Raw genomic sequence first — 27,755 nt, forward strand, 5'->3', positions numbered from 1 at the left:
TTCTAAACTGGACGAATCTCTTGGACTCTGACTGATACCCGGGTGAGTGGAAAGATTGATTTCAGTCTATTTTACTCAAGTCAGAAAACTATACATTTCCTGTCTTTCCTTGCTGTCATTATAGTAACCCAATTAACTGGTCACACAGCCTAGGTTATTTGTAGTTGTATTTGTATTGTTTCATTTTCAAGGTATAATACACTACATTGCTGCTATATATGTTTATATGTTTTATATGTGTATGAAAGGTTTGGGCCAGCCTTAACGGGGTCTGATCGTTAACTGAACACTGAGGTATTGGTCCGCCTGCCGCCTCAGTTGACAGTCCGTTGTTGTCTGCTGTCTGTGTCGACTAGTGTTTTAAAGTTTAAATCAAATGAGTGTAAAGTGTATAAGGGCTGTTAATTAGTCCATAGGTACTCAAAGACCACCCTTGGCACTTGCTACCATAGGCTTGATCTGTCTCTTGTCAATGGTGGCCCCTGGATGTTCCTAAGGGACCGTACCAGCTCAGCCTTTACAATTGATCGCATTATTGTCATGTCTGTATAAGTCAAACGTGGTTGAATGACTGATCCAAGTACTTGCCTTTATCCTATAGGCACTTGTACCCATTGTACAACCAGCATTGTGTTGTGGTATAAACCAGTATCCAGTTTCAGTTATTATGCAACTTTATCCAGTGTTTTACAAAATAGAACACCTTTTAAGATAACCATTTCAGAAAAGGAAAAGGTTTTAACAGCGTTTGTTGTTATTGTGGGATGTCATTTGAATGCAGAATTATTGTCAGGATATATAATTCTATCATATCCTTCATGTTTAGACAAATGGCCCATTAATCATTGCAATATACCAACAATTTGTCCAAAATTTTTTCAAGAGTTAGCAAAAATTAAATACGGTGTTAAGATTTCAAGTATCATAGATGTAGGATATCTTCCTAATGTTAAACCCAGATGAATTAAGTGGGTAAATTTTCAGAGTAAACAGAAGAGATTGAGAAAGTCAGTGTCCAAACAAAAGCCAGCCAGTGATACACAGTTTACTTCCCGCACAACTATACATCCCGCTTCACCGCAATTGGATACGGCCAATACCCATAGAGCTTAATTACCTCTATCGGAGGGAACGGGATTAAGATACAGGAGCGCTCACCTACAGAAGTTGTTGCAGAACGGGAAGGTAGGAAAAGGTATTAAAATCATCAATACCATTTTTAAGAAGACTAATTTTCCCAAGTAAGGGACATTAGATCCACAGCAGTCTTGGAAAAGAGTCCAAGTCACAGACGGTCATTGGTTACAGAAGGGTTATTTAGACACTGTACAAACATGGCAAATTGTTTCACAAGAAATTGATGTAGGAAAAAAGGTCTGAACAGGAAGATTATATGACTGATATAATGCCACCACTGTATGTTCCAATAATACATAATACTGTTGACAATGTTGAAATTGTTGCGGTGGGGTCATCACAATTAGTACTGCCCACAAATGTAGAACAAAAGACACCTGAAAAACGTTATTTAAAAACACTAAGTGATTCAGAAAAACCAGAAGATACACTAAGCCTTAAAGATGTAATCCAAAAATACCCTGTTTGTGGGGAATGTGTTCCGGAGGGCAGTGAAAATGGTCGATTTTGTAATATTGACTTGGTGCAAAGGAGATTATGGGATTACAATACTAGTCCCAATAGAAATGGTAATCCAAAGTCAGGATTTAACATACCTGGTAATGAATACCAAATAATGCCTGTCAGGGTGAATAGCCATCCTAACCCTAGACATACACCTAATTTAGGACCTAATGATGTTGGGTATGTTGAACAGGAAAAGTACATACCATGGTTTCCCTCAGATATTATGCGCATTGTAAATGATTTACCAGATATCAGAAAGAGTCCAGCAAAATTTGAAAAGAGAATCAAACCCATGTTGGGTTGACTTAGAACAGATTCTTAAAGCCTCTATAGGAATAGGTGAATTCAATACTATTCAAGCCATAGGTGCCCAACGAGCACAAGGTGATAGAGGGGCAATTGAGGCAGCCACCACTCCTCCTAATCGCTACACTACAGCTTCAGGCAAACAGTTGTTATATAGAGTGCAATACAGATGTGATCAGATTAGAGACACTGCACCAGCCGAGCCTGATTTGGTGCAAAATAACCTCACCATTAGACAATAGTATAACAGATTGTCAGTCAGACATGAAAATGAAGGATTTTCCCCTTAACAGAGGCAATAATGTCAGACTGTTCCAACTTCTCTCCTTGTAAATGATGAAGTTACACCTGTACCTAATGAATTTTTAACCTCACCTACATGTCCAGTGAATCTGCTTGGAGGTGATATATACCAGTAATATTCCAGCTGCCATGAAGCCCAACATTGAAGCTGCAATCAAAGTTTACCTATTACAAGAAACTGCCACAGGGGTAAAATGCATTTAAGTAGAGTTTTATACAAGGTTCTAGCAGAAAACAACATTCAAGGTTACACCTATTTTGTTATGTTATGTTTTAAGTAAAGGTAGATGTTTATTGAGAAACCATTATTTGGCCAACTGCATTGTTTTCTTCTTCCCAAATGGGGGATGAATACATATATCGAATGGGAAGAAGAGAGATCAATAAGTTAATTACACATGATGAGGTCATTGGCAACATTAATTAGAACATGTCTTATATACAGAAATCAATTTGCTGGGTCAACATTAGTATTAGTACCAGAGTTTGTTGTTGATTGGAAGCATAGCTTCAGGTACACCTAATGCACATTCACAAACTGTAATAACATTGATAAAACATAGGAGGTTTGCAGTTATTAAATGCCAAGATCATATTAGACAAATTGATCTTGTTTCTAGGGGTAACGAATGATTGGTTGGTTGACATTATTGCCAGGGAGGTCCCTCCCATGTCATGACACATATAACAATAATTGTTGTTTTGTTATTAAATGAAGATTGATTTACTGAAAAAGTATCAAAAGGAGTAGCAACTCTACAAAAAAAAAAAAAAAAACCTGACATTTATTAGATGTCATAACAGTGTATTTGGATAAAGTCAGAAAATAAAAGAGTAACATCAAAATAATTACCGAGAGTTATAAAAATGAATAAAGCCAAATGGCAAAGTAGTATTATTTGTTTAAGAAATAATTAAGAGACAAGGGTGTTTATGAAATAAATTAAGATAAAGCATTTGTCACATTTGTAGAGGTTACAAATCGATATTATTGATTTTATTCAGTTACAGAAAAGAAGGTTTATGTACGTATATGAAAGTGCTTATATGTTAAGAGGTATGGCCTGAAGTGTCTGAAATTGAGCAGTTTACTGCCAGAAAAGGATTTTGCAAGAATTGGTATGTAGATATGGTTTATCAAGTGTCATAGAAAATGACCAAGGAACGAATACAGTATTATAGGGAAAGTTTTTCAAATAATGTGTGAAATGATGGGAATGGAATCAAAAATACATATGTCTTTATATCCAAAGGTGGTTAGGACGGTATCTTACAAGGGAGAAAGGAGTGGCATGACCAGAAGCACTGCACTAGTGCTTCATAGTATTTATACCACACCTGGGCCTCTGCTTAACCTCTCTCCACATAAATTCAGATGGCAGACCAGATACGATACGGTACTGATCCAAAGACTGACTTTGAAATTGCATCATAATTTGACTGTTCAATATGTTATCCACTTATTTAAGCAGTTACAAGACCTTCGTCGAGTTCAACAGGAGATCCAACGTCTTCTTCATTTGGTCCAGAGCACGATACACAGCCTGGAGACCATGTTATGGTGAGAAGTTTCTTGCATTCAGGTTCCCTTGCAGATACACAGACTGGAGACCATGTTATGGTGAGAACTTTCTTGCATTAAGGTTCCCTTGCAGATTGATGGGACAGTCCTTAAGAAAGTATTGCTGACAACAGATACAGCTATGAAAGATGCTGAGAAGGACATTTACCTGGATTCGCAGGTCGCATTGCAAAACGGTGAGATGTTCAAGTTTTAAAATCACCAAAGGCTAAGCTGTGTGCATACACAGAGACTTTAATAGAGTTCTTCAATCAAGATGGAAAGCATTGTTTATAACTGACTGTATACTTACGGGACAATGTTAAGGACAATATTCAAGTTGCGTGAGTGGAGTAATCATGGACATTGCAGTATTTGAAAGTATCGAAGATGTGAGTGTCCCCTCCAATGGTGCCAAAGCAATAGATACAGGAAATATAAGGAAGTACACCCCTTACAGATGGGAAACGATCCTCTTCTCCAAAGTACGACCACAAGTTTTAATGTTCACAATTTCCGCCAAAAGGTACCAATGGGGATTGCAGTATTTATAATTATCTACTTTGGAGAGGGGCCCAGTCGAGGTTCATGGTCTGAGTACAGTACCTGTCCATTAGTATGGATAGGGGTTATTTCACTAAGTCCAATTCCTTTGTCCCTTCTAAGCAGGTCAACAAGAACATTTAAGGATATTTATAAGGAACAGGGTACAACACCCTTTGAAAGATTAATTTGTGATTATTGTACTTCCACCAAAGGAGAAAGATATAATCTGATGTATGGATAACATGGTATATTATTCGAAAGAATATCTAAGTTGACGGTATCATTCACTGTATGAACAGGTAACAAATGCAACTGATTGTTGAGTATGCATTAACACACCATTGATGAGTAATAACATGCCAATGTCACCACATGTTTCATATAAGGAAATACTAAATAGTTACTTTTGGAAATTTATGGAAAAAAAGGATTGTGATTTATATAAGATATCATTATTTTGTTTCAGCAAAATTATAAGTGAGATGAAACTAGATTTTAGGTAAACAGAGGAATGTACACACTTCCACTACCAGGAAATGCCATACAAGATAAAAGTTTATGTAGGATATTGCAACAATATTTTTACAATGCATACGCCATACAGTATGTTCTGCTGAACCATGTGCAAATATTTTTTAAAGGTTTTCGGTTTATCGTATGCACCTTAGATTGAAATGATAAAGTATTTGAGTTTACACTACATATGACTGTTCCAGAGTTTAAAGTTATAAGTTAGGAATAATGGTTTTCACCATAGTTCTAGAAGTTTGATGTTCTTTTTCTTTATGCTAAAACCAAAATTTATAATATTGGTTGAAAATATGGTTTGAAAAGATTACCAATAAAGTTTGAAGATTTTGCTATTTGGGAATAAAGAGAATATATACCAAAATCTTATACAATAACCCATGATGAGTTGAATGAAGTCTTTTCACAGGTCAATCAACATCTAAAAAGAGACATTAATCCGGTTATTAGGAAATATATTCCATTTATCGATTCTCCAGTAAAAATCATATGGATACCACCTTGGAAAATATCTGTACATATATATGGAAATGGTGGTTATTTGGACAATCAACAAGAGACTATTGAGTTTGCACAATTTATGGACAATGTTACTGGACTTTACAATGACATTTTTAAATATGATGGACATGATCTAAAAGCTAAAAAGCAATGAAATATTACAACAATTATTTCGGACTGCATCTCATTACTCAAAGTTAAGTTTGGATAGGAAAAATGTATAATTTACCCGAGCCAGACAAAGTAATTTACTGATGTTTTCTTTTAAAAGCTGTTGGAATTGCAATTGTACTATATCTGTGTTTTAAGATACTGCTTTACTGTTTTTCAGTTTGTCAAAAACGGATAAAGAAAGCTTGTGAATCCTCTAAATATAAATCATTGCAGAAGAGTCTGGTAAAAAAGGTCCAACAGCAGTCTACCTTAATGGAGATGCGCCAACAGTCCGCCAACTGGACACAGCCAAGGACCAACTCACTTGATAGGGTGTAGCATCCTACTTGTGGAAACAAAGCCATGTTTTCTTTTTTATGCCATTAGAGTAGACTGTTATTGCTTAGACTTGTTGGGCAGAGAAATTGTAATGCCAGATAATTCTGTAGTGTTTGATTATTATAAAGACGTGGGGAAATGATAACTTTAAAGAAGCTTAGCCATTGTATTTTGTTATAATAATCAATAATGTTTCAATATAAGGAAACTAATTCTTAACATATTAGCTTGTAACTGCAAAGAGAAAGTACCTGCACTCTGGTTTTTCAGAAAAACCACATGTCAGCTATCTGCGCTCATCTCAGAGTCAGACTAGACAGCCAGAGACCACAAAGATAGATGTGCTAAGAGATTGTAGCTCAACAGACGTGCAGATAGGAAACCAGAGCTGTATGAAACTATAAGATTAGATTAGGGACGCTAGACATTGCACGTACTCTTATGTTTTATCATATGTACGGGGGGGATATTTTGTAGTCTGTAAGCCCTGTGTTGGGCAGGATATGTGTGGGCGGCCAACTATGGCTGCATATAAATATGCAAGTTGTTCACAAATAAAGTCCAGAATGCTTTGAAGACATAACTGGATGGTGGTGTCTCTCCTCATTGTGTTCTCACCAATGCATTGGTAAAAGGTATCTGAGAGGTGACCTGATTAATTGAAGGGATTTCTTAGTGCTTCAAATAGCGATATCACTACGATGGAACACATTACTTGTCTACAGAATTATTCTGTTTCCGCATTTCATACTATATGGTCCCCTTGATTTAATTTCCACTTCTCCCCATCCATGGACTCTGCTAGGTAATCTTTGTATTATTGTTGCTCATTTTTTCATTGTTTTGTTTTTAATATACTCATAATGTTGATTTTTTTTTGTGTACCATATCTCTGAAAATACTGTATTTAATTTTTTTGTTTCTTGTCACTGCTGGTTATGTTTATCGGTACAATACTAAAGGTGCCCACACACACACCGATCCCGGCGTGCATTGTGGGCTTAACTAGCACACATAGCATCGCATCGTATGCCTTGTGCATGCGATGCGATGCTATGCTATAAAAAGCTAGTACAAAAAGTATGTGCAGCACATACTTTTTGTACTGTGCGATGAGGTGCCGCGGGAGCGCGCACCCCATCGCATAGCATCGCCGGGATCGGTGCGTGTGTGGGCACCTTTAGTTCTTTGTCTGTTTTTCCCTGTGTGAATCTTTATTCTGCATAAGTAAAACAAATACACTATAAAAAAAATAATAATTTAAATGGACAAATCTATCCAAACTTTTTTTGTAACTAAACTGTTTATTAGAGAAACTGATCAGGTATACAGTTCAATAAACACACTGAGGTTTTGGACTATAAATAGAAGCCCCAGTGAGAAGCCCACAAGCAGGACATCTTAACTATGACATCCCAACATGAACAATACACATTGGGGGTTATTCTGGTTGGTTTACAAAAGCAAACTCCTTCTTTCATAGACAAACACATGTGCACTGCAGGTGGGGCAGATGTAACATGCGCAGAAAGTACATTTGGGTGAGTTATTTTGTTTCTGTGCAGATTAAATACTGGCTGCTTTAGTCTTACAATGCAATTTAGATTTCAGTTTGAATACACCCCAGCAAAATGAAACTCTCTCTGCACATGTTACATCTGCCCCACCTGCAGTGCACATGGTTTTGTCCATTAAAGAAGGAGTTTGCTTCTGCAAACCAGCCTGAATTACCCCCATTAGCTAGAGCAACCCGCTGCCTTTGCATATGGCACAGACAACGCTGTCCTACAGTATTCCCCAGCAGCAAGAATATATTTATTAGCCAAATATACTGTTTGATAATCTTCTCTGATGTAGTTCAGTTATCATTGCCAGCTATACTCAGGATCTGAAAGAACTTTCTTACATCGTTCACAAAAAGGTTTCGGGCTCCATAATCAACTTCTTTATTCAGCATTTACGCTCTTGCCAATCACATCTGTATGCAAGTCTTGCCAAAATAGCTTCCACATATTAACCCTCTCTTCACATCTTTAGACAAATTTTGTTCTAATCAATGAATATGCTATATGCAGTACTGCAGATCATTGGTTTATCCTTTGAAAGCGGATCCAACCTATTGTTTTTATTTATTTATTGGTGATCAATTTGGGGTGATCGTTTATCTAGTAGCATAGCTATCTTCACATTGGATTTAGAAGTCATTCTTATTTTAGCTCAGTTGCTTTATGGGATCTTTTATGAGAAACACTTTTACACCCAAATGTTATTGAACTTAATAACAATACAGGTGCAGGGATTTTCTGTGACTTACCTATTAAACAGCCTTCCCCTAACGGCAGAGGGGGCCTTGATGGGCGTATTCTCCCCCAACACACCAATATTACCCGATAGTAAAAAAATGATGCTTATAATCTCGGCAGTGGCCCGCAAATGTGTCCTACATCAATGGATCCTCCAACCATTCCACTGTTTAGGGCGAAACTTTTCCATATCTTTCATATGGAGTGTGTAGAGACATCCCTTCAGAAAGTAGAACGCATAGAGATTTTTTTCCAAAATATACAAAGGTTTGATTGACATCAACACAATTCTCATATTTTGTGCTCTATACACCACCACAATGTATTTGAAATGAAACAAACAAGATGTGCTTTAACTGCAGACGTTCAGCTTTAATTTGAGAGTATTTACATCCAAATTAGAAGTACAACGGTTTCTACATGTGCCCCCCACTTTTTAAGGGACCAAAAGTAATGGGGCAATTGGCTCAAAAGCAATTTAAAGGACAGGTGTGGGCTATTCCCTCGTTAGTCCATCATCAATTAGGCAGGTAAAAGGTCTGGAGTTGATTCCAGGTGTGACATTTGCATTTGGGATCTGTTGCTGTCAACTCTCAATGTGGCCACATCAACTGTTTGGAACATTCTTAAAAAGAAAGAAACCCCTGGAGAGCTCAGCAACACAAAAAGTTCCAGAAGACCACGGAAAACAACTGTGGTGGATGACAGAAGAATTACTTCCCAGGTGAAGAAAAAACCCTTCAAAACAGTTGGCCAGACCAAAAACACTCTCCAGGAGGTAGGTGTATAGGTGTCAAAGTCAACAATCAAGAGAAGACTTTACAAGAGTGAATATAGAGGGTTCACCACAAGATGTAAACCATTGGTGAGCCTCAAAAACAGGAAGACCAGATTAGCGTTTGCCAAACAACATCTAAAAAGGCCTTTGCAGGTCTGGAACAACATCCTATGGACAGATGAGACAAAGGTCAACTTGTACCAGAGTGATGGGAACAGAACAGCATGGAGAAGATCAGCTTGTACCAGAGTGATAGGAAGAGAACAGCATGGAGAAGAAAAGGAACTGCTCATGATCCAAAACATACCACCTCATTAGTGAAGTCACATTATCAATAAAAAAGATACAAGGGAACCAGTTCCATTGGCAGCCATACATGCCCACGCCATGACACTATCACCACAATAAAAGCAGCAGGATGAATTGGATGAAAGTGTTTTGGGCAATATTATCTACATATGCAGTCAAATGCTTTAGAACTGATTGGACGGCACTTCACAGTGCAGATGGACAATGACTCGAAGCATACTGCAAAAGAAACCAAAGAGTTTTTTTAAGGCAATTAAGTGGAATGCTATGCAGTGGCCAAGTCAATCACCTGACCTGAATCCGATTGAGCATGCATTTCACTTGATGAAGACAAAACTGCAGGGAAAATGCCCCAAGAACAAGCAGGAACTGAAGACATTTGCAGTAGAGAAACAGAAAGAGGTGACCCTAGGGACACTTAGGAGCGCTGGAGTATTTCACTAGAAATCTCAAATATGGCTTTTACACCGGGCAAGACTGCTGCTGCTTTTAAAAAAGAGGATGTGTAGCCTCTTATACAAAACAAAAAAATATAAAAAGAAACTTTGGCCCAATATGGGTCGCTGTCGCTTTAAGAAGCGCAGTCTTGTCGGTATCAATGAATATATATTCAATCAGGTGTAATTCAATATATTTATTACAATCTACTGATACATAAAAAAAGAGAAGTGCACTTCCCAATTACAATAATAATTCATTTTAAAAAACACATACTAGACATTCAACATATAACATATACTACTGGAAACTTTGTCCTTGAGGCTAATGTTCATGAGGCTTAATATGGGCTTGGATTTAGATGTCATAATGTAACAGTTCCTTTATATACTGTATTCCAAGGAATGAGGCTTGGAATACAGGAAACAAAATGGCCGCCGCCCTCTATAAATACAAGGGAACTGAAAACGAGGCTTGGATGCTAAACCCGGAAGTGCGGGGGCGCGAGACGCGCAAACCGGCATGCCTTAAATATGAGTTGTGTATCTGTGGTAGCTCAAACTGAGGAAGCCGCCGATCAGTATCTGAGGCGGAGAAACGCATTTTTGAGCTTACTATCAGTTCCTGGAAGGCACCAGCAGTGCCAGGACTCTCTATCATTGGCAGAAACAAGAGACTGTGTCCAGTTACATCACTGGTAAAGGAGTTTTTCACCCACAAGAGAAAGCATTGCCTGAGGGGATCATACTCAATCATTTCATCTGCTGGAGTCCAATAATCACACAGGACTGGTAACTATAAAGGATTACAAAATGCCTTATATAAAGGAACTGTTACATTATGACATCTAAATCCAAGCCCATATTAAGCCTCATGAACATTAGCCTCAAGGACAAAGTTTCCAGTAATATGTTGTATGTCTAGTATGTGTTTTTTAAAATGCATTTGCAGTAGAGGCCTGGCAGAGCATCACCAGGGATGATATCCAGCGTCTGGTGAGGTCTACGCGAAAGTCTGTAGTTAACGCACATCTTGTTAGGTTCATTTCAAATCCATTGTGGTGGTGTATAGAGCCCAAAATATGAGAATTGTGTCGATGTTCCAATATTTGTGGACCCGACTGTATATATACAAAAACATTTCATAAAAAGTACAGTAGGTATAATTCACTTCAACATGTCCACCAGTGGCCACCACCGTGGTCTGTTATGCAATATACCAGATATACCATCAGATTAATTCAAAAAGATTATAGGAATTATTCCAAAATTGAAGATTAATGCCTAGATCCAAACCTTTGCAAACTGCCCTTTTCAGATACAGTAGAAACAGAAAGGCAGCAACTTTTGACATTTAAAGATCATGAAGGGCATGGCTTAGATGCCTGCAATGGAGGGGGGGGGGGGGGGGGCAAACACTTCTAGTTCTCCTCATCTGAACTGTGTGTCTAACCATCTTCTGTTGTGCAGGAGAGTAGCAGTTGGACCCTACTTTATTTGGCAAAGCTGCTGCTGTACCACTCCATAGGCATCTCCATCTCCCAAACTTCTCTGTTATCGCCTGGATGAACTTTCCCCATCTTCCTAGGGAAAAAGAATCAAAATCCATGGAGTCGGCCTTTAACTACCTGGCCAGCAGCTCCATGAGGTCAGCCTCTGTAGTGGTCTCCTTAGGTACTGTGTCCAGTACCTTTTTAAATATGGTTGAGCCACCATCTGAAAGCTCAAACTCCAACACAATCCTGCAGGGAGCCCCATAAATTTTTCACAGAGTCCTTGTGTTTTCCGTAGTTCTGTCTGCAGTCTGGAGTCCTCAGTACCAGTCCCCTTGCTGCTGCCTCTGGGTAAGCTGACCCTACTTCCTCATGATCTCCCTCCTCCATACTACAGGGGATGCTCAAACCTCTCTCTGATAGACATATCCATGACAAAACTCCTTCCTTTCCTGAATGATATGGATCTCCTTATACATTGGAACGACTGTCTCCTGAAGCCCTGTAATTCTCCTCTTTGGCCTAAGGATACACTACTAGCGCTCCATTTCTTCCACGTGAAAGCTGTGATTCTCCTGGTTACCAGGGCTGATAGGGACTCTAATATCACCGGCAATCTCCACCTATTTCTCAATTAGATTGCTACAAATCCCTAACCATTGTTACTTTCAACCTATTAAACATTTCTTATATTCTAATGCGGTAGGATGGCTCTACATATGTTGCATGCATGCTTCAAATACACAGGGTCAAAGCCTTTGGGGGAGTGGCATATCTCAGTACCCTGACCATCCTCCTTAGATCATGACAATTACTTGCCTCTGAGTGGCTGCAGGTGTGTTAAACCCAGAACCATATCGTAGTTTGTGTGGACGCAATCAGTTTTAATATTTCCCCCCCTTTTCTCTTTATTTCTTGTGGCCATATTTGCCCTTTCAAAATTAAGACTTGTGGGGTGCTGATGTACATGTTTCATTGTTGATTGTTTGATACATTAACCCTTTATAGGTTTTTGCTTAAGTCCATTGTTAAGTACATAGTAGTTTGCATCATCTATGTACATGGTTGGACTTGGTCCTGTCCATCCCAAGTATTACTGATTTATATTACCTTGTCGGCTGTGGCCAATACTACTGCATAATACTGGGCTGGGCTGTGTCCTTCCTTTTCCGGAAACTACTTTCTTATTATTCCTCCAATCAGTACAGGGTTTTATAAAAATATACTAATGAAACAATAGAACATTTTATTACAGAACAAAGATCTAACCCAAATCCCAGACTAAAGAGCGGATATTAGCCCTTATTCAGATCTGATCGCATTACAAATTTGTTCTCAAAATGGGCAAAACCATGTGCACTGCAGGTGGGGCAGATGTAACATGTGCAGAGAGAATTAGATTTGAGTGGGGGTGTGTTGAAACTGAAATCTATATTGCAGTGTAAAAATAATGCAGCCAGTATTTACCCGGCACAGGAACAAAATAAATCACCCAAATCTAACTCTCGCTATACATGTTACATCTGCCTCACCTGCAGTGCACATGGTTTTGCCCATTTTGAGAACAAATTTGAACTGCAGTCAGAACTAAATAAGGGCCATTGTGTACAAATAAAAAAAAAAGATTTTTTTTTTATGGTAAGAGATCACATTACATCTAAGTAAATCAATCAAACCACACTCACTATAATATAAATAACAGGTGGTTTCAACAACTACGGCATATGCTGAAGCTGGACCTCACTCAATAGAAGCATCAAATGAAATCAATAGAATTACTTCCTGTTTGCTTTTTGTAAGCATTGTGTGTGGTTATGGATGCATCATGTGAGACAAAAGGATTGATATCTCCTTAGATGAAATAATGTAGGCAGAGCAATTAGACCATTTAAAAACAAACTCTACCAGCATCTAAGAAACATCAGAATCGGATAAGAGGATCACAATGTACCACAACATTTCAAAGATTTTCATACCTTCAAGCCCATCAGTTTACATTTTTGAATCATAGAACAAACCTCCATAAACAAGTAGGGAGATTATCACATATAAGCCCTCTCCGGGAGCAAATTAAAATGGTTTTACACTCTAAAACCATCAGTCAAATGGACTAAATTTGGGACTTCATAGAGGATGGTTCAGGTAGAGCATAAGCTCCAGGCAACACAAAATTTCAGAGGGCGCCATATAGGCTGCTCCCAAGACCCTTGCCCACAGTGCAGCTCCCTTGTAGTCTGACCAAGCCAGCACAGACTGCCAAGGCAAACACATGCCTTGTAAATATTTGCCCCTTTTAAAAACCACTGGAGTTCGACCGGCACGTCTGCCGAACTCGGATTTTTATTACATCCCGCCGGGGGGATACGGTCATTGGGTCACCAGCATGATGGTAGACAAGCATTAGGTCGACATGACTTAAGGTAGACATGGTCATAAGGTCGACATTGGTAAGGTCGACAGGGTCATTAGGTCAACATGGGTTTTTTCACTGTTTTTTTAGCAAAAATGTGCCTGCAGGCGATATTTCATGCCCTACTATCCACTTGGGCGTGGTGGGAGAATAACATTGTGTGCCTGAAGCATGGCGAGCCATGCCAGGGGACGCAGTGCTATGTTTCGGTCTCTATGTCGACACATGTGCCGACAGGCAGCATTTCATGTCCTAACATCCATTAGAGTGTGGTGGGAGAATAAAATAGTGTGTCCAAAGCATGGCGAGTGCAGCAAGCCATGCGAGGGGACACGGTGGTGCGTATTAGTGTTGACTGTGTTGACATTCCAGTAAAAAAAAAAAAAAAAACAACATGTTGAGTTTTCAATGTCGACCTTACCCATGTTGACCTAATGACCCTATCGACCTAAAGTCATGTCTACCTTCCTGCATGTTGACCTAGACTCATGTCGACCTAAATGCATGTCGACCTAATGACTGTCTAACAACTTGCAGGTGACTAACTGACCCCCACCCCCACCGGGGGAAGGAACTGACAAGAACTAGCTTACATATGGGAAAATAGGGTATGGCTCTTTGAATAAAGCCTAGTGACAGAGGAGATCTCTTGTTTTTCTGAGTCGGTGCAGAGTCTAACCAGAATGGCATAACAATTTATTGCTGTATTTTGGAATCACAATTTCCTGTATTTAAATTAAATATATTTGCAATGCAATTATTTGAGTGCTGAGAATGTATGATTTTTTTTATACAGTATTTAAATGGTGTGGTAACATACCTCCGGCAATGCAGATGGTTCCACAGATAACTTAATACCTTGTAGAAAAAAAGTATTGCAAACTTTAAGCACTTTAGAATACTTGTAAATCAGAACAATTACAATAAACTCTACAATTTAAAATGGAGTCATAATATGGTTTCTTAAGGTACGTACACATGGGGGGAGAGATATTGCTAGCAATATATTGCTAAAGGTGCGTACACACGGGGGAGATATATGGCTCAGCCATATATTGCTAGCAATATATGGCTGAGCAATATATTGCTCAGTTTCTCCTTTTCATCAACGACCGGAGATAGTCGCTGATGAGAAGGAACCTCTGCCGGGGGAGCCGCAGAGGTAATCAGCTGGTCGCAGGAGCTTGCGAGGATGTGCTACGCAAAAAAAAGAGAATACTAATAAATCAGAACAGTTATAATAAACTCTACAATTTAACACAGAGTAATAAGGTTTCTTCCTATGTTTATCCAAAAATGTAAGCGCACCTACCACAGCAAGGTGGACCTTTATCAGGTGGATCCCTAACCTCCATAATATTGACACCTTCTATAAATGTATTCAGATCTTACCTTTCATTCTTGCATTCTAAAGTGTAGACTTCTATGCAAGGATCATACTTTCATTAAAACAACAAGACGGGCAGGTGAGTGGGGTTTTATTCCAGACAGAAGGAGTATGACAGTCAGATTGATTATACTATCTCTGCACAAGCAGGATATCTGTAAAACTTTAGAACGGTTTTCCATTTCACAAACACTTGTGTCCCTAGTATTCTGGATCGCAGTCGTCCTTTGTATGTACAATCTGCAAGTAGATCAATTGCTCTAATATCCAGTCCATCTATGAGCCACTGGGGTCGGTGGAGAACACCAATGTTCCCTTTAATTTTACGAGGGCTGTGTGCGGCAAAAGATTTTGGCTGTGCGACTTTGGAAGGAAATTTAAATTTTTGTGCGTCACTTATATATAACTGGAAAATGACGTTCAGCATTTGTGTTACTTTACTTCAAAATGATATTAAACATTTAAACATTCAAAACACAGCACACAATGTAGTTAATGGGTGAAACACACATTAATTGAGTCCACAACTGCAAAAAGGGACCACTGCTGCTTTGTGCGCTCAGTTGTAATGTCTGTGCGCACGCTCGTCGAGTTGTGTGCGCGCGCACGTGCGCACAGCTTAGAGGGAACACTGGAGAACACCAGATAACAGGAAATCATACTTGTGTAGTTTCACGGCGGCAGTTAAGTAGTTAGCGTAGCGTCCCTGTCAGAATCAGCGTAGTGTTCCTGCGGCCAGCGTAGTCAGCGTCCCTGTCAGTATCGGCGTAGTGTTCCCACCCGTTCGCAGCTAGCCGGAGCTAACATAGTTAGCGTAGTCAGTCAGGTGTCCCTGTCAGTATCAGCATCAGGTTTGCGGCTAGCCGGAGCTTACGTAGTTAGCGTAGTCAGTCAGGGCTTTTTACATTGTGGGGAACCATTGACCATTTTAACCTGCCTGACATGACAGGTGTGAATGTGTTCCTGAAACACCCCCACTATCCACGCCAGTCAGAAGCATGGCGAGCTTAGCGAGCCCCGCGTGGGGACGCGGTACACGTCTTCCCGACCTTCTCATAGCCCCACTATCCACATTGGTGTAAAGTGTGGAGAGCGCAGCAAGCCACCGAGCCCGAAGCGTGGCGAGCGGATGCGGAATACACGTTAAGTAACCCGCTTCCCCTCGCTGCGCTCGCCACACTTTATAAAGACAACTCCATGCCAACGTGGATAGTGGGGGTATGAAAAGGACGGTAGGACGCGTACCGCGTCCCCTCGCCAAGCTTCAGCCTGGCGTGGATAGTGGGGGTTTGAAATGGAGGCATTCTTTATTGTGCATGAGATGCACTTGCACACTGCACCCCTCTTTTGTGCAGAAGACGCACGCGCTACCGAACCCCTAACCCTGTCCGCCTCCCTGCATCTCAGACAGATGGAGCACCTCTCCGCCAGCGCAGGGGATATGGTAGTTAACAGGGCTGTGTGAGAGGCGCCCACAAGGCTTGCCAGGGACAGAGCTGCAGCTCCCGGGGACAGTACAGTGACTAGCTGCCTGACGGGGACACTAAGCTGACTACGCAGTGCTGCCGCGTTGTCCCTAGGCTGACTACGCTAGGCAGCAGTTGGGCTACGCTGACCATGTAGCTTAGCCTACGCTGAAAACGTAGAGTAGCCTGCCGCCGTGAAACTACACAAGTACCCAGAAAATTCCTTTCTCTGTATGCTTTAACCATGTTTTAAGTAGGTGACAGGAATGGGGGCTTCTCAGATATCTAAATGTAGCCCTAGTAGTCAGGAAGTGACTCCATCACAACACTACAATAAAATACATTGGAACCAGACCTGGGTTACACATGTAAATTTTCTAGGCCTGTTTCAAATGTTTCTGGGGAAATAGGGGAAAAAAGTGTCTGGAACAAACCATGATGCCATGCAAGGAGAGCAAATGCAATTATATTTTTACTGTGAAGGGTAAGCACTGGCTGCTTTTGGATGTAGCCCACAAATGTTAGCATTATTTTTTCATTGTAATAAAAATTTTGGTTTGGACACACCCCACTGAAATCTAATGCGCACATGTTACAACTGCCCCAGCTGCGCTGCACTGTATTACACTCAGTGGTGGAACACGAGCGGTAAGTCCAGGTGCAAGAATATGCTTTGGGCCCTCTCCTGTTGATAATATGGACACTATTCTGGTTCACTCGCAAAGGCAAATTCCTTCTCAAATGGACAAAACCATGCGTACTGCAGTTGGGGCAGATGTAACTTGTGCAGAAAGAGTTAGAGTTGGGTACTTCAAAGTGAGATCTATATTGCAGTGTAAAAATAATGCAGCCAGTATTTTCCCTGCACATAAACAAAATAACTCACCCAAATCTAAATCTCTCTGCATATGATATGGGGGGGGGGGGCAAGATGTAACATGTGCAGAGATTTAGATTTGGTAGAGTTAGTTTGTTTCTGTGCAGGGTAAATACTGGCTGCATTATTTTTACACTGCAATTTAGATTTCAGTTTCAACACACCCCACCCAAATTTAACTCTCTATGCATATCTTACATCTGCCCCACCTGCAGTGCACATGGTTTTGCCCATTTTGAGACCAAATTTGTACTGAGATCAGATCTGAATAAGCACCATAGTTTAGCGCACAATGGTATTAATGACATTTTTCTGGGACTTAATGGACTTTTGTGCATTTATTTATTAAATTGCATAAGAAGTGGATATTACAGTTTGTTGAGATATATTTGAGATTTCAACTCTAGTCTTTAATACCTTATCTCATGTCCTGCTTTCAGGATTTCAGCCTGTGGGAACCGGGGGATAATTACTGACAAAGCAAAATAGATTACCTGTGCATCATTATTATAGAAATGCAGAAAACATGATCTGTTGGGGTTATTTAAGAACTGAATTTAAAAAAATGCAGATTATTGCAGATTATTCAGACAATTTGTCTAACTATTTTCAAAATGTACAATAAAAAAAAACAAGAATTAAACCTCAGGCAACATGGATTTAATTAATTTCAGAGAAGTCATCAAACTTCTGCCAGAACAAACGCAGACAAAAAATCTGGAATAGAACTTGTTCTTAGAAACTAGGCTGTTACAAAAATAGAAGTTTTAATTCCTGACCCCCAAGGAAATAAAGACCTTAATTTACAGTTTGAAAATCTGTATAAATAATTTTTGAAATATTTCTGCTAAAAAAAAAAATATCAGTCTGTTTTATTTTCTTTATTATGCTCTGTGCTGGAGCTATCAGATTGTCCTTCAGAAACATCAGTGCTTGGCCGGATTCCATCCTCGTGGTTATCAAACCTTTCTGTCTCTGCATTAGTTTTGTGTTTGGCTTCCAGTGCTACCATAAGAAACTTAAGTAGTGCATTTTCTGCCAGAAGACTTTCAGAAGCCGCTACCAGCTCCTTCATCTTGTCCGCCATCGTGCCCACCTCCCTAGTTTTTTGCTCACACAGAGCTTGTAACTGTTCCGTGTGATCCTCCAAGGCTCTGTTGTGTTGTTCTAGGGTCCGTTTTTGGACTTTAAGGTCTTGTGTATCTTTCCTCACTTTCGAAATCCGTTCTGCCAGCTGATCCTGGGCATTGTGTAATACTGTAATTTCAGCCCTCAGTCTTTGGATTTCTCGCTCCAGATAAGTGACTTGATCTTCTTTATATTGCAGATAGTGCATTGGGCAGGAGGCAGGAGGATCAGCTGCAGCAGAAGGCAGGGTGGCATATTTTAGGATAAACTTCAGAAGGTTTGGAACAGTGATTTGCTGATCTTCAGGATACACTACACTGTGGTCTTTCCTGCAAACACATAAGTAATAAGTGGAGGGTTGGCATTAGAGTACTTGTACTTATATATGTCATCTGCGAACTATCCCAGCAGACTTCCAAAACCTTGTTCGTTCAATAGACAGAAACAGCATCAGGAAAGGAAATGCATGCAATCGCAGTCATATGAACATTAGAATAAGCAAGAAAGAAGCACATTTTGTTTCCCCCAGCACACTCAATGATATCAGTAACAATATTTAAATCTACATGATAATGTAATTCAGAGATCTTGGTTACATATGTATGCAAAAATTTGGAAAGCCCCCAAGTCAATTGACAAGGCATCTTAGAGTATTGCAATATCTATTTGCAGGGTGCAGCATCCCAAAATCAAATCAAAATCGAACAGTGTTTAAGCTGGATCCGATCTCGAAGCGCAGCCCCACGATCGAAAGTAGAAATAAACTTGGCAGGCAACTGCGTGTGTGGCCGGAAACGGCATGTGCGGCCGCCAAACAGCGAGGCTCGTGGCTAAATGCAGCGGCGTCCCTGCTTTAGCCACGAACCTCGCTGTTTGGGGGAATCCTCGCGGCCATCTGACATTGGCCGGCACTGGGGTTAAACGACAAGGGTCATTGTTTTCGGTGAGCCCTGCCGTTTAACCCCCTCACCGGCCGCATTGAATACTGCCCATTAACTCTTACTGCCTGCTATATTGGAGGCACAAGTACACTTTGAGATTGATGTTTGTCTGTTGAAAGCATCCTGTAAGGAATTCAGTTATTTATATTTTTTACAGCAGCATATCTTTTAAGTTACTGTAGTGCGCATTCCACCAGGGTAAGCGCTGAAAAAAAATGAAAGTAAAACAAGGAAAACGTTGCTGGTGAAATCAGAATGCGATACTGGGGATTGTATCCAACATATAGAACAAAGAGTGTACACAATAATACACAATTATAGTGGCAAAACTTTCAGGCCAGGGGGAGGCGTGGCCACGGCAGGGCACGAGTGAGAGCGTGTGCTTGAATCTCCCTGTGCCATGAACTAAGGAGCCCTCTCCTACGCACATCCACATGTTGGAATAAAGGAAAAATAAGACTGTTACCAGTGGGAGCCTGTGGTCGTGGTGACCCCCGGTGGAGGTGTGCGTTGCGTCGGCCCCCTGCTCCGGCGGTGCAGTGTGCCTGCGGTGGAGACTGGCGAGAGGGCGTTTTGATGCAGCGAGGAGAGAGAGGCGCTGCTGCACGGAGAGATAGGATCCGCATCATCGGCGGCGACATCCCCGAGTTTCCCGGCGCCAGAGAGTGACGCGCTGTGAGAGAGCGGACCCGTGGGCGGCGTGCACAGCACAGTAACACGGCAGCCTGAGACACCCGCCGCAGAGAAAGGGGGAACGAGGTGTGGTGGCGGCGGAGCAAGCTGTTTTTGCACCCCAGGCTCCAGTTCCTGCGGTGCTCATTGTTCCCTGGTAGCCCCAAGACAGTGCAAAGCATTTTGGGCAGCGCAGTTTGTGAGGCGAACGGATGCTCGCTGGCCTACAGAGTCTGCTGGAACCTAGGCTGTATGCTGCTGTATGCTGTAATCCAGGAGAAATCAATCTGCCAACGGTGATAAAGGTACTTGAATTGCACTTTCTTGCACCAATCAATAAATACCAGCACCAATATATTGAGGACTAAGCATTGAAGGTTGGCTGTGAATGGTCCTGGCCCCTATTGGATAATAGGGAATAAAACTGGTTAGAATATCTGCAGTATAACCAGAATTCTCAAAAGAAAGTTATCACACACCAATAATAATGGGGAAATCCAGCCAAAACACAGCTGCTGCACGTTTAGAAAAATTTGCCAGGCATCAGACTAGCAACAGCTCCCAGGCCAGCACACCGCACACCACTCCAGTGAAGGAGAATAAAAATCCACAATCTCAAGAAGTCACTTTACAACAACTGCTAGAGGCCATTAACTCTAGTGAGACCCGTATGGTGGAGCAAACCAATAAAATACAAAGTGATCTAATGCTGTTGAGAGATGACGTACGCAAGATCAGAGACCGAGTGGCTGAAGTGGAGAGTAGAGTATCGGCTGTAGAAGATACAGTAGCGCCACTTCAGAGCCAGGTCAAAAAAATGACAGGCCAAATGCAGGACATGCAGCGCAAAATGGTCGACATTGAGGGGCGGCTTAGGCGTAATAATTTACGCTTTATTGGTTTTGAAGAAGGAGTAGAAAGAAATACTCCAGAAAAATTTATTGAAGAGTGGGTGGTACAAGCCCTGGGCAGCAAGTCACTCACGGAACAGTTTATAGGGGGATAGGTGATAGAGGATAGGGGATAGGGGAAAGGTGATAGGGGATAGAGGATAGGGGATAGATGATAGGGGATAGGAGATAGAGGATAGGTGATAGGGGATAGAGGATAGGTGATAGAGGATAGGTGATAGACGATAGGGGATAGGTGATAGGGGATAGGAGATAGGGGATAGGTGATAGGGGATAGATGATAGGGGATAGGAGATAGAGGATAGGGGATAGGAGATAAGGGATAGGTGATAGAGGATAGGGGATAGGTGATAGAGGATAGAGGATAGGGGATAGAGGATAGGGGATAGAGGATAGGGGATAGGTGATAGAGGATAGGTGATAGGGGATAGGTGATAGAGGATAGGGGATAGGTGATAGGGGATAGGTGATAGGGGATAGGTGATAGGGGATAGGTGATAGAGGATAGGTGATAGGGGATAGGTGATAGGGGATAGGTGATAGATGATAGGGGATAGGTGATAGAGGATAGGTGATAGGGGATAGGTGATAGGGGATAGGTGATAGAGGATAGGTGATAGAGGATAGGTGATAGAGGATAGGGGATAGAGGATAGGGGATAGGTGATAGAGGATAGGTGATAGAGGATAGGGGATAGAGGATAGGGGATAGGTGATAGGTGATAGGGGATAGAGGATAGGGGATAGGTGATAGGGGATAGGTGATAGGGGATAGGTGATAGAGGATAGGTGATAGGTGATAGAGGATAGGTGATAGAGGATAGGGGATAGGAGATAGGGGATAGATGATAGGGGATAGGTGATAGAGGATAGGGGATAGGTGATAGGGGATAGGTGATAGGGGATAGAGGATAGGGGATAGGTGATAGGGGATAGGTGATAGATGATAGGGGATAGGTGATAGGTGATAGATGATAGGGGATAGGTGATAGGTGATAGAGGATAGGTGATAGGGGATAGGTGATAGAGGATAGGTGATAGGGGATAGGTGATAAAGCATAGGTGATAGGGGATAGGTGATAGGTGATAGATGATAGGGGATAGGTGATAGATGATAGGGGATAGGTGATAGGGGATAGGTGATAGGGGATAGATGATAGGGGATAGGAGATAGGTGATAGATGATAGGGGATAGGGGATAGAGGATAGGTGATAGGGGATAGGTGATAGATGATAGGGGATAGGGGATAGGTGATAGGGGATAAGTGATAGGGGATAGGTGATAGGGGATAGGTGATAGGGGATAGATGATAGGGGATAGATGATAGGGGATAGGTGATAGGGGATAGGTGATAGGGGATAGGTGATAGGGGATAGGTGATAGAGGATAGGGGATAGGTGATAAAGCATAGGTGATAGGCGATAGGTGATAGATGATAGGGGATAGGTGATAGATGATAGGGGATAGGTGATAGGGGATAGGTGCTAGGTGATAGAGGTTAGGTGATAGGGGATAGGTGATAGGGGATAGATGATAGGGGATAGGTGATAGGGGATAGGAGATAGGTGATAGGGGATAGGTGATGGAGGATAGGGGATAGGGGAAAGGTGATAGGGGATAGAGGATAGGGGATAGGGGATAGATGAAAGGGGATAGGAGATAGGTGATAGAGGATAGGGGATAGGTGATAGGGGATAGGTGATAGATGATAGGGGATAGAGGATAGGTGATAGAGGATAGGTGATAGATGATAGGGGATAGGTGATAGGGGATAGGTGATAGGGGATAGGTGATAAAGGATAGGTGATAGAGGATAGGTGATAGATGATAGGGGATAGGGGTAGGTGATAGATGATAAAGGGGATAGGAGATAGGTGATAGAGGATAGGGATAGGAGATAAGGGATAGGTGATAGAGGATAGGGGTTAGGTGTTAGGGGATAGGGATAGGTGATAGATGATAGGGGATAGGAGATAGGTGATAGAGGATAGGGGATAGGAGATAAGGGATAGGTGATAGAGGATAGGGGTTAGGTGATAGGGGATAGGTGATAGGGGATAGATGATAGGGGATAGGTGATAGGGGATAGGTGTAGGGGATAGGTGATAGGGGATAGAGGATAGGTGATAGGGGATAGGTGATGAGATGATAGGGGATAGGTGATAGGGGATAGGTGATAGAGGAATAGGTGATAGGGGATAGGTGATAGAGGAATAGGGGATAGGTGATAGGTGATAGGGATAGAGGATAGGGGATAGGTGTAGGGGATAGGTGATAGGGGATAGGTGATAGAGGATGGGGATAGGTGATAGATGATAGGGGATAGGTGATAGGGGATAGGTGATAGATGATAGGGGATAGGAGATAGGTGATAGGGGATAGAGGATAGGGGATAGGTGATAGGGGATAGAGGATAGGTGATAGGGGATAGAGGATAGGAGATAGGGGATAGGGGATAGAGGATAGGTGATTGGGGATAGGTGATAGAGGATAGGGGATAGGTGATAGGGGATAGAGGATAGGTGATAGGTGACTAGGGGATAGAGGATAGGTGATAAAGGTTAGGATAGGTGATAGGGGATAGAGGATAGGAGATAGGGGATAGAGGATAGGGGATAGGTGATAGGGGATGGTGATAGGGGATAGGTGATAGAGGTAGGTGATATTATAGATAGGGGATAGGAGATTAGGGGTAAGGATGATAGGGGATAGGTGTGTAGGGGATAGGTGATAGGGATAGGTGATAGGGGATAGAGGATAGGGGATAGGTGATAGGGGATAGGTGATAAGATTTAGGGGATAGGTGATAGGTGATAGATGATAGGGGATAGGTGATAGGTGATAGAGGATAGGTGATAGGGGATAGTGATTAGAGGATAGGTGATAGGGGATATGTGATAAAGCATAGGTGATAGGGGATAGGTGATAGGTGATAGATGATAGGGGATAGGTGATAGATGATAGGGGATAGGTGATAGGGGATAGGTGATAGGGGATAGATGATAGGGGATAGGAGATAGGTGATAGATGATAGGGGATAGGGGATAGAGGATAGGTGATAGGGGATAGGTGATAGATGATAGGGGATAGGGGATAGGTGTAATGGGATAAGTGATAGGGGATAGGTGATAGGGGATAGGTGATAGGGGATAGATGATAGGGGATAGATGATAGGGATAGGTGATAGGGATAGGTGATAGGGGATAGGTGATAGGGGATAGGTGATAGAGGATAGGGATAGGTGATAAAGCATAGGTGATAGGCGATAGGTGATAGATGATAGGGGATAGGTGATAGATGATAGGGGATAGGTGATAGGGGATAGGTGCTAGGTGATAGAGGATAGGTGATAGGGGATAGGTGATAGGGGATAGATGATAGGGGATAGGTGATAGGGGATAGGAGATAGGTGATAGGGGATAGGTGATGGAGGATAGGGGATAGGGAAAGGTGATAGGGGATAGAGGATAGGGGATAGGGGATAGATGAAAGGGGATAGGAGATAGGTGATAGAGGATAGGGGATAGGTGATAGGGGATAGGTGATAGATGATAGGGGATAGAGGATAGGTGATAGAGGATAGGTGATAGATGATAGGGGATAGGTGATAGGGGATAGGTGATAGGGGATAGGTGATAAAGGATAGGTGATAGAGGATAGGTGATAGATGATAGGGGATAGGGGATAGGTGATAGATGATAGGGGATAGGAGATAGGTGATAGAGGATAGGGATAGGAGATAAGGGATAGGTGATAGAGGATAGGGGATAGGTGATAGGGGATAGGGGATAGGTGATAGATGATAGGGGATAGGAGATAGGTGATAGAGGATAGGGGATAGGAGATAAGGGATAGGTGATAGAGGATAGGGGATAGGTGATAGGGGATAGGTGATAGGGGATAGATGATAGGGGATAGGTGATAGGGGATAGGTGATAGGGGATAGGTGATAGGGGATAGAGGATAGGTGATAGGGGATAGGTGATAGATGATAGGGGATAGGTGATAGGGGATAGGTGATAGAGGATAGGTGATAGGGGATAGGTGATAGAGGATAGGGGATAGGTGATAGGTGATAGGGGATAGAGGATAGGGGATAGGTGATAGGGGATAGGTGATAGGGGATAGGTGATAGAGGATAGGGGATAGGTGATAGATGATAGGGGATAGGTGATAGGGGATAGGTGATAGATGATAGGGGATAGGAGATAGGTGATAGGGGATAGAGGATAGGGGATAGGTGATAGGGGATAGAGGATAGGTGATAGGGGATAGAGGATAGGAGATAGGGGATAGGGGATAGAGGATAGGTGATTGGGGATAGGTGATAGAGGATAGGGGATAGGTGATAGGGGGATAGAGGATAGGTGATAGGTGATAGGGGATAGAGGATAGGTGATAGAGGATAGGGGATGATAGGTGATAGGGGATAGAGGATAGGAGATAGGGGATAGAGGATAGGGGATAGGTGATAGGTGATAGAGGATAGGGGATAGGTGATAGATGATAGGGGATAGGTGATAGGGGATAGGTGATAGGGAATAGGAGATAGGTGATAGGGGATAGGTGATAGAGGATAGGGATAGAGGATAGGTGATAGGGGATAGGTGATAATGGATAGAGGATAGGGGATAGGTGATAGGGGATAGGTGATAGGGGATAGAGGATAGGGGATAGGTGATAGAGGATAGGTGATAGGGGATAGGTGATAGGGGATAGAGGATAGGGGATAGGTGATAGAGGATAGGGGATAGGTGATAGGGGATAGGTGATAGGGGATAGGTGATAGGGGATAGGTGATAGGGGATAGGTGATAGAGGATAGGTGATAGAGGATAGGTGATAGGGGATAGGTGATAGGGGTTAGGTGATAGGGGATAGGTGATAGGGGATAGGTGATAGGGGATTGGCCGGACTATGTGCTTCCGCGATCACGGCGGATATCACTGCGCAGACTGGGTCTTTACACCCCTCCATCGATAGTGTATAAATATTCCACGGACGACCATCGATGTTTTTATATATCGATGGTCATACATTTTCTTTGATTGATTGGCCTGGTAAGCCAATAAAAATGCGGTGGCGGTGCTTCGCGGGTGCCGGGGGTGGAGCTATGCTCCGTGTCCCGACACCTTGGGGAAAAAGCAAAAACGAAACTATTTGTTTTAAGCTTGACATCGATGGTGGGAAACCATCTGGTTCTCCACATCGATGGCAAAACTATTCGACATCGGCCATAAACCATCGATGGTTTATAATCATCGATGGTCGATGGCCATCTGCTGTGCTACCGCTGGGGGTGGGTAGCAGGGGCTGTCCTTTGCTGCTGGGCAGGTGGAAGCAGCTGTTCTAGTGTTACTGGGGGGTGCAAGCTACTCCGCTGCTGCTACTCATCACTTGTTCAAGTACACTCACACTGTGCTCGGCCCGCGCACCACACCCACGTCAGTAAGCCCCGCACCTAAGCGCTAGGGGAGGCGCGTCCCTCGCGGCTGTTGCTTGACGTCATCACTCACCTTTTTGTCACGTGACAACGAGTGGACGGTTGGGCTGAGAGATGCGCGAGCGAGGACGGTTGGGCTGAGAGCTGCGCTGGAGGCGGCTGTGTGAAGTTGTCCCATCTTTCCCCCTTCATGAAGATTATACAGCCATAGACTGCCAGCATATTGCCCAGCACGGTGACGGAGAGGAGGCAGAGGTAGCAGGTACCCCCACTGATACTGCAGTGCTACCGAGGGGTTGTGGTGGGCGGGCGCTGCCAAATAGGAGAGAGAGGTAGAGCTGTCCCCAGTGTCGCGGCTATTGGTGGAGGGCTGGCCCCGGGGCAGGTTAGACTAGCCCCCCCCCCCCCCCCCCCCCCCTGATCACAGTGCATAGCTCCCAACATTGCATGTTAAAATTGGTCGTGAAAAGAGGAGGGGCTAAATGGGAAATGGGCGGGGCATCGGTAAAGGGGCATGGTCTATTGCCACGACCACCTGTTTTTTATCATTTTGGGGGGCATTCCCAAAACTTTCATAGTGACTAGGCAAGCCCCAAACTCTCTCCCTGACAAATTTTTTAGGGATGGCCATCGATGGTTGCCATCGATGTCAATTGTGCAACTGGTCATGGATAGTGTTAACATATGCAATGAATGACCATCGGTATTTTTAACTATCGATGGTCATCCATTGTGTTTCACTGATTGGCTGGTGGGCCAATCAAAACACAAGGGCGGGGCTTTGCTCCATGCCCCAGCACTTTGAAACAAACAACAACAAAAAAGCAAACCATCTGGTTCTCCCCCATCGATGGCAAAAGTATTTGACATCAGCCATAAACCATCAATGATTTTGAAATCATCCATGGTCAATGGCCATCCCTACTCCCCAGTGGCGTAACAAGATACATGTGGGCCACATAGCAAAGTTTGTAAGTGCCCCTATTTAGCACCTAATGCTGAAAAGTGTATACAGCACATGATACTTTGACAGGTAAAGTGGGCCCCTCTCAGCTCTGGGCCCCATAGCAGCTGCACCCCCTGCACCTAGGGTTACCACCTAGTCCCTTTAATTCCGGACACATGTTAATTACACAGGTTCTGTGGCAGTTTAAAATCAGGTGAAGTGGAGTCTTGAAGTCAGCCAGCCACAGAACCTGTGTAATTAATATGTGTCCGGAATTAAAGGGACTAGGTGGTAACCCTACCTGCACCTATGGTAGTTACACCCTTGCTACTCCCTGTTCTTCTGCCTGTAGTGAAGAGATGCTGAGCACAGGT

At 42.5% G+C, this 27,755-nt stretch overlaps 1 protein-coding gene across 1 annotated transcript; it reads right to left on the bottom strand.

Moving 5' to 3' along the window:
• Positions 1 to 17,666: 17,666 nt before the first annotated feature.
• On the bottom strand, positions 17,667 to 26,821 carry LOC146055075 (thioredoxin domain-containing protein 11-like). Its single transcript, XM_083168183.1, has 2 exons — positions 26,509 to 26,821; positions 17,667 to 18,798 (listed from the first exon to the last, which is right to left on the bottom strand). The coding sequence occupies exons 1-2, from the start codon at positions 26,655 to 26,657 to the stop codon at positions 18,204 to 18,206; spliced, it is 744 nt and encodes a 247-aa protein (XP_083024309.1). The 5' UTR covers positions 26,658 to 26,821; the 3' UTR covers positions 17,667 to 18,203.
• Between the last annotated feature and the right edge of the window lie 934 nt (positions 26,822 to 27,755).

This window comes from Crinia signifera, unplaced genomic scaffold (assembly GCF_055691185.1).
Source record: "Crinia signifera unplaced genomic scaffold, ASM5569118v1 HAP2_SCAFFOLD_288, whole genome shotgun sequence".
In the NCBI taxonomy this organism is placed as follows: domain Eukaryota; kingdom Metazoa; phylum Chordata; class Amphibia; order Anura; family Myobatrachidae; genus Crinia; species Crinia signifera.

What these genes read in the sequence shown, in the direction of transcription:
- LOC146055075 (XM_083168183.1), bottom strand. Translation starts at nt 26,657, where the DNA reads ATGCTGGCAGTCTATGGCTGTATAATCTTCATGAAGGGGGAAAGATGG. An exon ending in CGTTGTCACGTGACAAAAAG is followed by an intron (nt 18,799 to 26,508) that starts GTGAGTGATGAC and finishes ATGTGTTTGCAG; the next exon opens with GAAAGACCACAGTGTAGTGT.